The sequence below is a fragment of the Muscardinus avellanarius genome (genome assembly GCF_963383645.1).
Source record: "Muscardinus avellanarius genome assembly, chromosome: 3".
NCBI classification, from domain to species: domain Eukaryota; kingdom Metazoa; phylum Chordata; class Mammalia; order Rodentia; family Gliridae; genus Muscardinus; species Muscardinus avellanarius.
This window is the reverse complement of record NC_137788.1, coordinates 38,950,153-38,962,823: the sequence shown is the minus strand read 5'-3', so window position 1 is coordinate 38,962,823 and position 12,671 is coordinate 38,950,153. Positions and strand designations below refer to the sequence as shown.

At 42.3% G+C, this 12,671-nt stretch overlaps 1 protein-coding gene across 4 annotated transcripts in view; it reads right to left on the bottom strand.

Moving 5' to 3' along the window:
• NASP (nuclear autoantigenic sperm protein) overlaps positions 1-12,671 on the bottom strand; it is a gene marked incomplete at both ends in the record, with an annotated part of 34,002 nt that overhangs the window by 18,140 nt on the left and 3,191 nt on the right. For 3 of the 4 annotated variants that reach the window (XM_080692185.1, XM_080692186.1, XM_080692188.1), the window contains 2 exons: positions 2,353-2,463; positions 5,156-5,203. In XM_080692185.1, the coding sequence (XP_080548311.1) occupies positions 2,353-2,463; positions 5,156-5,203 (159 nt within the window). The remainder of the gene's footprint in view (positions 1-2,352; positions 2,464-5,155; positions 5,204-12,671) is intronic. The other variant, XM_080692187.1, reaches the window with a different exon arrangement.

Below are 12,671 nucleotides of genomic sequence, written 5' to 3'. Positions count from 1 at the left end.
GTCCATGTGGCAATGAACAAAGAGGCCAGAGGTCAGGACCAGACAGATTCTTTTTTGTTCTAGATATTGGGAGAGTTGAAGTAGAAAACACAAGCTTCAAACCTGAACTCATAAATGCTTCATTAGACCTACTTATGAGCTGCTGGTGGTGTGTATTTGTAATCCCAGTACTTGAGAGGCTGAGACAGGAATATTGCAGGTTCAAAGCCAGTCTCAGCTACTTCTAACTGAGGCCCTCCGCAACTTAGTGAGACCTGTTTCAAAAATAAAGAATAAGGGAAACCTCAGTAAAGTGGAGCAAAACCTCAACAAAGCTGAAATGGAAGGGTAAGAGACAAAGAAGGCTGAGATTGATTAATGGAGGAGCCACATGAAAGTATGAATGCAGCATGGTTAACTTGGACACTCATTGCGGGGGAATGAAAGGGGGGGTATCAAAAGCAGTCAACTCAGTAAGCCATTTTCAATATGATCCATATGAAAATTAAAAAATAAATAAATAAAATAATAAAGAATAAGCTGGGCGTGATGGCTCATGCTTATAATCCCAGCATTTGAGAGGCTGAGACTAGAGGATCACCTTTCAAGGATAGCTTCAGCTACTTAGTGAGGCCCTTTGCAACTCAGTGAGACACTGTTTCAAAATAAAAACTAAAAAATAGGGCTGGGGGAGGGGGTGTAGCTCGGAGGTAGAATGCCCCTGGGGGGTTCCATCCCCAGAACTGAGGAGAGAAAAAAAAGAAAGAAAGAAAAAAAGAAAGAATAAAAGCCAGGCATGGAGGTGCATGCTTGTAATCCCAGTACTTGGGAGGTTGAGACAGGAGGATCACAGGTTCAAGGACAGCCTCAGTTACTTAGTGAGGCTCTCAGTAACTTAAGTGAGACCCTGTTTCCAAATAAAATATAAAATAGGTCTGGGAGTATAGCCCAGAGGTAGAAGACCCCTGGAATGCACCCCAGCACCATAGAGAGAGAGAATAGAATAGAATAGAATAGAATAGAATAGAATAGAATAGAATAGAATAGAATAGAATAGAATACTGGGAGTAGAATGGCCCTTGGTTAAATCTCCAGCACTAAAGGGGAAAAAAAAACATTTATGTACATGGTACTAGGAATTGAACCCAGGAGCATTCTACTTCCAAGGCACCTCCCCTACCATTTTTTTGGGGGGTGGGTTTTGGGATGGAACCCAGGGTCATTTGACCTCCAAACTACACCCCCTGCCCTGTTTTTTATTCTTTATTTTGAAACAGGATCTCACTAAATTGCGGAGGGTCTAAGTAGCTGAGGGTGCCCACGAACCGCGATCCTCTGGTCTTGGCCTCCCAAATGCTGGGATTACAAGCGTGCGCCACCACGCCGAGCTTTCCCCTACCATTTTCTATTAAACTGAATTAATTTGTGTGTGTGTATATATATGTATGTGTGGTGATGGGAATGAAACAGACATCTAACTTTGATCTATACCTCCAGCCCTACATTTTCATTGATTAATTTATTTATTTGTGGTACTGAGGGTGGAACCTGGGGACATTCTACCTCAAAGCTATAACCCCAGGCCTATGTTTTTTATTCTTTATTTTGAAACAGGGTCTTGCTAAATTGTGGAAGCCTCAGTAATCCTGATTGACCTTCAACTGTTACTGGTAATATCATCTTATAAGAAGCTAGCTCAATGAGCCAGGCATGGTGGCGCACGCTTGTAATCCCCACGCTTGAGCTTGAGAGGCGGAGACAGGAGGATGGCGCAGGTTTGAAGCCAGCTGCGCTGGCTTAAGAGACCCTGTTTCCAAATATAAAAAAGTATAAAATAGGTCTGGAGTGTAGCCCGGAGGTAGAAGGGTTTCCAGGAACCCCAGTACCACACACACACACACACACACACACACACACGAAGCTAGCTCAAACCAAATTCTAAGAGGAAAAGATATTGCTGGAAGATTTTGTGAGTATATTACTGAGGATTGAAGCTAGGGATATTCTACCTATGAGCTAAACTCCCAGTCCTTTTCTATTTTGTTTTAAAACAGGGACTTGCTAGATTATAGAGAGTCTTGCTAAATTGTTGAAGCTATCCTCAAACCTGCAATTCTCCTGTCTCAGCCTCGCAAGTACTGGTATTACAGGTATGTACCACCATGCCCAGATCTCTTACATAATCAACGAGCATTCTACCACTGACACACACCCCCATTCCTTGCTCTTCATTCTTTTTTGCCACAGAACTTCTTAAGGGGTAGGGTACTGGGGACAGAAGCCAGGGCCTGTACTAAAATAACTATATTATACTTATAACTCAAGGTTTATTGGGAACATAGTATTATCCAAAAGTAAAACACACATACTTACAAAAGACTAGCTGCTTCCTGGAATGCATTGACAGCTGCTGGAATATCTCCCATCACCAGATGTTTCTGTCCTAATCCCAGTAATTTCTTAGCTTCACTATCCACATCCAGACTGCAAGAAAAATATTTCAGTATCAAATACTGTTTAAAATCAACATTTCTTGAATACCTACTACACGTAAACAATTATGGTTTATTTTATTTAACTTCTGAAACTAGGTAGCTACCTCACTTTCCCAACATTCTCAGAAGCTTCACTAGAATTATTTGTTTTGTGGTACAGTGGATGGAACCCAGGGGCATTCTACCCCTAAACTACACTCAGACCCCCCTCCCCTCTTTTGTGGTACTGAGAATAGAAACCAGGGGCCTTCTACCTCTGGGCTACACTCCCAGACAGATTTTATGTTTTATTTGGAAACAGGGTCTCACTAAGTTGCTGAAAGCCTACTAAGCAGCTGAAGCTGGTTTTGAACCTGCATGATCCTCCTGTCTCAGCCTCAAGTACTGGGATTACATTCATGCACCACCACACCCAGCTCGCCCGCCCTTCCTTCCTTCCTTCCTTCCTTCCTTCCTTCCTTCCTTCCTTCCTTCCTTCCTTCCTTCCTTTTCAGTACTGGGGATTGAACTCAGGGGCATTCGACATCTGAGTGGCACCCCCAGCCCTATTCTTTATTTTGAAACAGGGCCTCACTCAGTTGCTGAGCTGCCCATGAACCTGTGATCCTCCTACCTCAGCCTCCCAGGTACTGGAATTACAAGTGTGTGCCACTATGCCCAACTCCTATTTTTATTTTTTATTTTGAAACAGGGCCTCACTAAATTGCCGGATCTGGCCTAGAACCTACAATCCTCTCTCAGCCTCCTAAATACTGAGATTACAAGTGTACCCTACCACACACAGCACTTCACTAGAATATTTTAGTTTACCTACTATAAAACTTACATTGCAAGCTGGGCATGGTGGTACACTTAGAAAGATCATGGTTCAAAGCAACAACAATAACAAAAAAAAAGGGCTGGTGGTATAAGCTCAGAGGTAAGATGCCCCTGGATTCAATCCCCAGTACAGAAAAAATTAAAATATAGATAAATAAAGGGTATAGTTCAGAGGTATAATGTCCCTGTATTCAATCCAAAGTACCACCAAAAAGAAAAAAAATTGCATGTTATTATATTTGCTAATTATAATACAAAGGTATCATAAAAGAACCAGAAAATCATAGAAGTTGTAAGGTATTTTGGTAAGCCAAGCATGGTGGCTTATGCCTTTAATTCCAGTACTTGGGAGGCTGAGACAGAAAAATTGCAACTTCACAGCCAGCCTCAGCACATAGTGAGGCTCTCAGCAGAGACTGTTGCAAACAATAAAGAATGAAAATAGAGCCAGGTGTGGTGGCACAGGCTTGTAATCTCAGCATTCAGGAAGTGGCAGATGATTGCGGTTCATGGACAGCCTCAACTACTTAGCAAGGTCCTTCACAACTCAGTGAGACTGTTTCAAAATATAAAAAGACAGCTGGGCATGGTGGCTCACTCTTGTAATCCCAGTGCTTGGGAGGCTGAGATAGAAGGATTGCACAAGAGCCGGGCGTGGTGGCGCACACTTGTAATCCCCGTGCTTGGGAGGCTGAGACAAGAGGATCGCACAGGTTCAAAGCCAGCCTCAGCTACTTAGTGAGGCTCTCAGCAACTTAGTGAGACACTGTTTCCAAATAAAATACAAAATGTAGGTCTGGGAGTATAGCCTGGAGGTAGAAAGCCTCTGGGTTCCATCCCCAGTACACACACACACACACACACACACACACACACACACACACACACACGAAATAGGGCTGGGGGTTTAGCTTGGAGGTAGAATGCCCCTGGGTTCCATCCCCAGTTCTGCTAAAAAAAAAAAAAAAATATATATATATATATATATATATATATATATATATATATATATATAATACTGAGCTGGGCATGGTGGCCCATGACTATAATCATTAATACTTGGGAGGTGAAAATAGAAGATCACAGAATCGAGGCCAGACTTAGCAATTTAGGGAAGACCTCCCTATCTTTGTGAGCCGATTTCAAAATAAAAATAAAATAGGGCTGGGGCTGTAGCTCAGAGGAAGAATGTCTCTGGATTCAATCCCCAGTAACACACAATAAAATATGCATAAGTAAGGCGGGGCATGGTGGCACACACTTGTAATTCCAGCATTGGGGAGGCTGAGACAGGAGGACAGCAGATCATGGACAACCACAGCTACTTAGTGGGGCCCTTTGCAAATCAGTGAGACCTTTTTCAAAATAAAGAATAAAAAATAGGACTGGAGGTTGTAGCTTGGAGGCAAAATGCCCCTGGGTTTCATCCTCCTTAACACACACACACAAACGCATATATATAAATAAGTAAATAACTATCTCTAGGGCTAGAAATAATGCTAGGTGGCAGAACACTTGCCATGAGGCCCTGAGTTTCATCTCCAGTGTACCAAAATAAAATTAATGGCCAGGCGTGGTGGTACACACTTGTAATTCCAAAAAATTGAAAGGCTCAGACAGGAGGATCAAGGTTCACGGCCAGCCTCAGCTACTTAGTGGGACCCTCTGCAACTTAGACCTTTTTTCAAAATAAAAAAATAAAAAACAGGGCTGGGAGTGTAGCTAGGAGGTGTAGAGTGCCCCTGGGTTCCATTTCCAGTACCACAAAAGGAAAAAAACAAAAATCTAGCTGCCTACAAGTTACATTGCTTAGTTTATGTTCTGGACATATAAATCTAACTGTGCCATGTAAATAATCTTACCTCTCCACTTTATCTGCAGAGGTAGAAGGAGCTGGAGCATCTTCAATTCTATAATAAAAAATAAAGGGAGAAAAGTTAAAAATAGAAACTTTTTTTTTTTTGGTGGTACTGGGGTTCCTGGAAACCCTTCTCCAGGCTACACTCCCAGACCTAGTTTTTATATTTTTATTTGGAAACAGGGTCTCTTTAAGCCAGCGAGGCTGGCTTCGAACCTGCACAATCCTCCTGTCTCCTCCTCCCAAGCGCGGGGATTACAAGCGTGGGCCACCACGCCTGGCCAAACTATCATTTATTGAACACCAAATATAAAGCAAGTATTGATTTACTTACATTATCAAATCTAATCCTTACCCACTCAAATACAAAGGGTTGAAAATAAGCAGCAACTTTCAGTTAAGAGTCCAAAGAATGAAGCACAACTTCAGGGACAATGCTTGCAGACTTCAAGTCAGCAAGCAGCTATTTAACCCAGAATCCTTATCTACAGACTCTTGTGTTGGTGTGTGTGTTGCTGGGGATTGAACCTGGGGCAGCCTACTTCTGAGCTACAGGGTCTCACTACCCAGCTGAGGCTGGCCAAGAACCCAGATCCTCCTGCCTCACCCTCCCAAGTGTGCACCACCACATCTGGCTCTACAAACTCTTTTTGCCACAGCCACTTACGTCCAAATAGTTGTTTTTATAGTGATGCTGGGGATCAGACCCAGAACTTCACACATGCTAGGCCAAATCCTCTACTACTGAGCTACATCCCAGTCCTCAAAACGGTTTAAGGGATTATTTTGACCAAAATGGTCTAGTCCAGAGCTTCTCAAAGCACTATGGTTTGGGGATAAAATTCCTTCTTTCCTCTCTCTTTTTTTTGCGGTACTGTAGATGCAACCCAGGAGCATTGTACCTCCAAGCTACACCTTCAGCTCTATATTTTAGTCTTTTTATTTTCTGAAACAGGGTCTCACTGAGTTGCGAAGGGCCTCGCTAAATAGCTGAAGCTGTCTGTGAACCATGATCCTCCAGTCTCAGCCTCTTGAATGCTGTAATTACAAGCATGGATCACCACACCTGGCTTGGATTTTTTATTTCTAACCTATAATAAATGGGATTTTTGTAAAATACAATAGGAGTGGCAGAGTAATGCCCAATTACTTTATTATTTCTAAATATTTACTCTTTACGCCAGTAATGAACAGTTTATAAACACTACTCTATGTGGTAGCAACACAAATGTCTAAATAAAATTTCCTGTGCCGAAAATAAAGAAATTATTAGTGCTATATATAAATACTATATAGTCAAGCACTACTGGCAACAAGCATATACTTAATGTTTTGTATCCAAATAGGTGAGAAAGAAAGGTACAGTACTAGCATTCACAGATAGGTATGATGAAAGTAATAGAAATTTGCCCTTCTACCTAAAACATAATCTAAAAATAAATTGCTCAAGTGTGGTAGCCCACACCTGTAATCCCAGTACTTGGGAGGCTGAGAAAAGAGGACCACAGGTTTGAGGCCAACCTCAGCAACATATTGAGATCCTCAGCAACCTAAGGAAACCTTGTTTCAAAACAGAAAATAAAAAGGAGCTGAGTGTGGTGGCACAAACCTGTAATCTCAGTACTTGTAAAGCTAAGACAGAAGTATCACAGGTTCTGGACCAGCCTTGGCAATTTAGCAAGACTCTCAACAACCTGGTGAGATCCTGTTTCCAAACAAAAATTTAAAAAGATTGGGGGTGTAACTTGGAGGCAGTATACTCCTAGGTTCAATTCCCAGCACATGCATGCATTCATACATACATAAAAGGGCTGAGGGAGCCGGGCGTGGTGAAGCACGCTTGTAATCCCAGCATTTGGAAGGATCGTGGTTCACAGACAGCCTCAGCTACTTAGTGAGGCCCTCTGCAACTCAGTGAGACCCGGTTTCAAAATAAAGAATAAAAAATTGGGCAGGGGGTGTAGCTTGGAGGTCAAATGCCTCTGGGTTCTATCCCCAGACCTGCAAAAAAAAAAAAAAAGGGTGGGGGGCTGAGGGTATAACTCAGAAATAGAATGCTTGTGGGTTCCATCACCAGTAGCACACACACGCAAAAATAAAATGGCCTTGTGTGGTGGCACATGCTTGTAATCTCAGTATATGGGAGGCTGAGACAGGAGGATCACAGGTTCAAGGCCAGCATCAGCTACTTATGAAGCCCTCCCCAACTTAGTTTGACCCTACTTCAAACTAAAAAATAAAATAGGGCCTGGGGTCTACCGATGGCCCTGGGTTCAACCCCAGCAACAAAAAAGAAAAAAAAGGAAGAAGAAGGAGGAGGAAGAAAAGGAGAAATAATAAACAATAAATAAATAAAAATAGGGCTGGAGGTGTAGCTTGGAGGTAGAATGCCCCCAGGTTCAATCCCACTACAAAAAAACAGAGTAAGCTGAGCGTGGTGGCACACTCGTAATCCCAGCATTTGGGAGGCTGAGACAAGAGGATTGCAGTTTGTGGACAGCTCAGCTACTTAGTAAGGCCCTTTGCAACTCAGTAATCCTGTTTCAAAATAAAGATTAAAAATAGGATGGGGGGTATAGCTGGAAGGTATAACACCCTGGGTTCCAATCCCAGTATGGCAAAAATAAATAAATAAATAAACAAATAAATTTGTTGGAATACATAAAAAAGTTTTCAGACAGGGGTTGCGATGTAGCTCAGTGGCTTACCTTGCAAGTGCAATGCCATGAGTTCAATCCCTGGTTCCAAAGAGAACAAAAACAAAAACAAAAAAAAACCAAAACAAAATCAGAGCAAGTTTTTAGACCGTGAACATCTAGACAGTGATTTGAGGATTTTTTTTTTGTGTGTGTGTGTGGTGCTGGGGATGGAATCCAGAAGCTTTCTACCGTCGGGCTATACTCCCACACCTATTTTGTATTTTATTTGGAAACAGGGTCTAAGTTGGTGAGAGCCTCAGTAAGTAGCTGAGGCTGATTTTGAACCTGAGCAATCCTCCTATCTCAGCCTCCCAAGTACTGGAATTACAAGTGTGTACCATTGCGTCTGGCATGATCTGAGGATTTAAAAAAAGTGAGATGAGCGGGTGTGGTGGCACAGGCTTGTAATCCCAGCATTTGGGAGGTTGAGACAGGAGGATCGCGGTTCGTGGACAGCCTCAGCTACTTAGTGAGGCCCTCTGCAACTTAGTGAGACCCTGTTTCAGAATAAAGAATAAAAAAAATAAATTAAAAAAAATAGGGCATGGGGTATAGCTTGGTGGTCGAATGCCCCTGGGTTCCATCCCCAGACCCGCAAAAAGTAAAAAATAAATAAAAAATAAAAAAAGTGAGATGGATGTAGTGGTACATCTTAGTATGGCGGAGGTAGATACAGGAGAAGTATATGTTCAAGGCTAATCCTTAGCAATTCAGCTTGACCCTCAACAACATAGCAAGACCCTGTTTCCAAATAAAACATAAATTAGACAACCAAGAAAAATGAAATTAAAAAGCCAATAGTGAAGAAAGTAATAAAAGCTAATCCAGATGGGCTTGGTGGCACATGCTTACAATACCAGTACTTGGGAGGCTGAGACAGAAGGATCTCAGGTTCACAGACAGCCTCACCTACTTAGTGAGGCTCTCTGCAACTTAGTGAGATCTTGTTTCAAAATAAAAATATAGGACTGGGGTAGCTTGAAGGTAGAATGCCCCTGAGTTTCATCCTCAGAATGGAAAAACAAAAACTGATTCAGCTAGCTTGGCATGGTGGCACACAGCGGTAATTCTGTAATTCCAGTACTGGAGAGGCTGAGACAGGAGGATCGCAGATTAGAAGCCAGTCTTGGCAATTTAGTGAGTCTCCCAACAACCTACTAGAACCTGTTTCCAAAAAAATAAAATAAAATTAGGCTGGGGGTGTAACTCAGAAGTAGACTGCCTACTGGTTCAATCCCTAATACAAGAAAAAAAAAACTGATCCAATCAATCATGTTGGCCCACACCTGTAACTCTAGTACTGGGCAGGCTGAGACAGAAGGATCATAGATTTGAGGACAGCCTTAGCAACACAGCAAGACACTTAGCAACCCATGGAGACCTTGTTCACAAACAAGTAATAATAATAAAGGAGGAGGAGGAGGAGCCTGGTGAATCACAGGTTACTGGCCAGCATCAGCTACTCAGTGAGGCTCTCCACAACTTAGTGAGTCCCTGTTTCAATATAAAGAATAAAAAATAGCCAGGCGTGGTAGCACACAATTGTAATCCCAGCATTCGGGAGGCTGAAACTGGAGGATCACGGTTCATGGACAGCCTCAGCTACTTAGTGAGGCCCTCCACAACTTAATAAGACCTTTTCAAAATAAAGAATAAGCCAGGAGTGGTGGTGGGCGCTTGTAATCCCAGTGTTTGGGAAGCTGTGACAGGAGGATCACGCAGGTTCAAAGCCAGCCTCAGATACTTAGTGAGGCTCTCAGCAACTTAGTGTGACCCTGTTTCCAAATAAAATATAAAAAAGGGCTGGAAGTATAGCCCGGAGGTAGAAAGCCTCTGGGTTCTACCCCCCAGTACCACAAAAGAGAGAGGGAGGGAGGGAGAGGGAGAGGGAGAGAGAGAGAGAGAGAGAGAGAGACCGAGACCCAGACCCTGTTTCAAAATAAAGAATAAGCCAGGTGTGGTGGTGTATACTTGTAATCCCCGCACTTGGCTGAGACTGGAGGATTGCACAGGTTTAAAGCCAGCCTCATCTACTTAGTGAGGCTCTCAGCAATTTAGTGAGACCCTGTTTCTAATAAAATATAAAAATAGGTCTGGGAGTGTAGCCCAGAAGTAGAAGGCCCCTGGGTTCCACCCCTAGTATAGAAAGAAAGAAAGAAAGAAAGAAAGAAAGAAAGAAAGAAAGAAAGAAACAAAATAAATTTAAAAATAGGGCAAGGAGTGTAGTTTAGAGGTTGAATGCCCCTGGGTTCCATCTCCAAACCCGCAAAAATAAATAAAAATTAAAATTAAAATAAAGAAGTAAAAATAAAAGAATAAAAAATAGAGCTGGGAGTGTTGATCAAAGGTAGAAGGCCCCTGAGTTCAATCCCCAGTACTGGAAGCAAACAAGCAAATAAATAGGGGGCATGGCTGTGGGTAGAATGTTTCTGATCAATCTCCAGTACCATACAAAAATCCAAAAATGACATAGAATTAGATAATCATTTTTTGGTACTAGGGATGGAACCCAGGGACATTCTACCTCCAACCTATACCCCCAGCCCTATTTTTTATTCTTTATTCTGAAACAGGATCTGAGTTGCAAAAGACCTCACTAAGTAGCTGAGGCTGGCCATGAACTACACGAGATCCTCCTTTATCAGCCTCCCTAATGCTGAATGCTGGGATTACAAGTGTGGGCCACCATGCCTGGCTTAGATAAAGATATTATTAAAACAATTATAAGCCAGGTGTGGTGGTGCAGGCTTGTAATCCCAGCATTTTGGAGGCTGAAACCAGAGGATCGGGGTTTGCGGACAGCCTCAGCTACTTAGTGAGGCCCTCTGCAACTCAGTGAGATCCTGTTTCAAAATAAAGAATAAAAAAATGGGCAGGGGGTGTAGCTCAGAGGTCAAATGCCTCTGGGTTCCATCCCCAGACCTGCAAAAAAAAAAAAAAAAAAAAAAAAGCCAGGCATACTGTCTCATGCCTATAATCTCAGTAACCTGGGAGGCTACAACAAGATGACTGTAGGTCCAACACCAGCCTCAATAACTTAAGGAGACCCCGTTTCAAAATACTAAAAAAGGGAGCCAGGCATGGTGGCACACACTTGTAATCCCAGCATTCGGAAGGCTGAGACCGGAGGATTGCGGTTTACGGACAGCCTCAGCTACTTAGTGAGGCTCTCTGTAACTCAGTGGGACCCAGTTTCAAAATAAAGAATAAAAAATAGGGCAGGGGTTGTAGCACGGAGGTCGAATTCCTCTGGGTTCCATCTCCAGATCCGAAGAAAGAAAGAAAGAAAGAAAGAAAGAAAGAAAGAAAGAAAGAAAGAAAGAAAGAAAGAAAGAAAGATAGATCTGGGTTCCATCCCCAGACCCAAAGAAAGAAAGAAAGAAAGAAAGAAAGAGAGAAAGAAAGAAAGAAAGAAAGAAAGAAAGAAAGAAAGAAAGAAAGAGAGAGAAAATAGGGCTAGGGGTATAGCTTGGAGGTAGAATGCTACTGGATTCTATCCCCAGTACCGCAATAAATAAATAAATATTAATCAGCTATGATACAATGAACAAAATGTGGTAATCAATGGGACAAAGTACTATACAGCAGAAATCACTAAAAAAAAAAAACCAATATAAATGATTCTCCCAATGTTGAATATAAGACAGACATGATTACATTTATAGAATCCTGTGAATTGATAGACAATTAAAAACCAGCCAGGCATGATGACACATGCTTGTATTCCCAGATGCCCCTGGGTTCAATCCCCAGTACCCCCTCAAAAAGTACCTCCCCCAAAAAAAGTGCTATGGAAGAATACAATATGTGACCAAAAAGGTGAGGGGTGGTCCTTGTTATCTTTTCATTTTGCATTTCCTTTTATAAGAATTCATTCAACTATATATTTACATTTTGTTTACTCCGTGTGTGTGTGTGTGTGTGTGTGTGTGTGTGTGTGCGCGCGCGCGCGCGTTACTAGGAATTGAACCCAGGGGCATTCTACCTCTGAGCTACAACTCCAGCCCTATTTTATTTTGAGACACTATCTCACTAAGTAGCTGAGGCTGTCCTAGAACAAATACTACAGGCCTTTGCCAATTATACCCAGATATTCATAATATGTAAAATTTTTTTTGCAGTACTGGTGATAGAACCCAGGGGCGTTTTAACTCCAGGCTGCACCCTCAGCCCTATTTTTTCTTTATTTTTGAAACAGTCTCACTGAGTTGCAAAGGGCCTCACTAAGTAGTAGCTGAGGATGTCCATGAACCACAATCTTCCTTTCTCAGCCTCCCAAATCCCAGCTATATTTTTTTATTTTGAAACAAGGTCTTGCTATGTTGCTAAAGATCTCCCTAAGTTACTGAGGCTGGCCTAAAACCTGAGATTCTCCTGTCTCAGCCTCTCAAGTACTGCCAATTACAGACATAAACCTTAGTGAGACTCTTACAAAATGAAAAATAAAAGAGGCTGGGGATATCGCTTGGAGGTATATATACACCTGGGTTCTATCCCCAGTACCAAAATAAAAATAAGCCAATTATGTTGATGCACACCTGTAATCTCAGGACTTGGGAGGCAGCCTCATCAAGTAGTGAGATTCTCATCAACCTAGCAAGACCCTGCTTCAAAATAAAAATAAAATAGCCGGGCGTGGTGGCACATGCTTCTAATCCCCACGCTTGAGAGGCTGAGACAGGAGGACCTCACAGGTTCGAAGCCAGTCTCAGCAACTTAGTGAGACCCTGTTTCCAAATAAAAATATAAAATAGGTCTGGGAGTAAAGCCCAGAGGTAGAAAAGCCGCTGGGTTCCACCTCCAGTACCACCAAAAATAAAT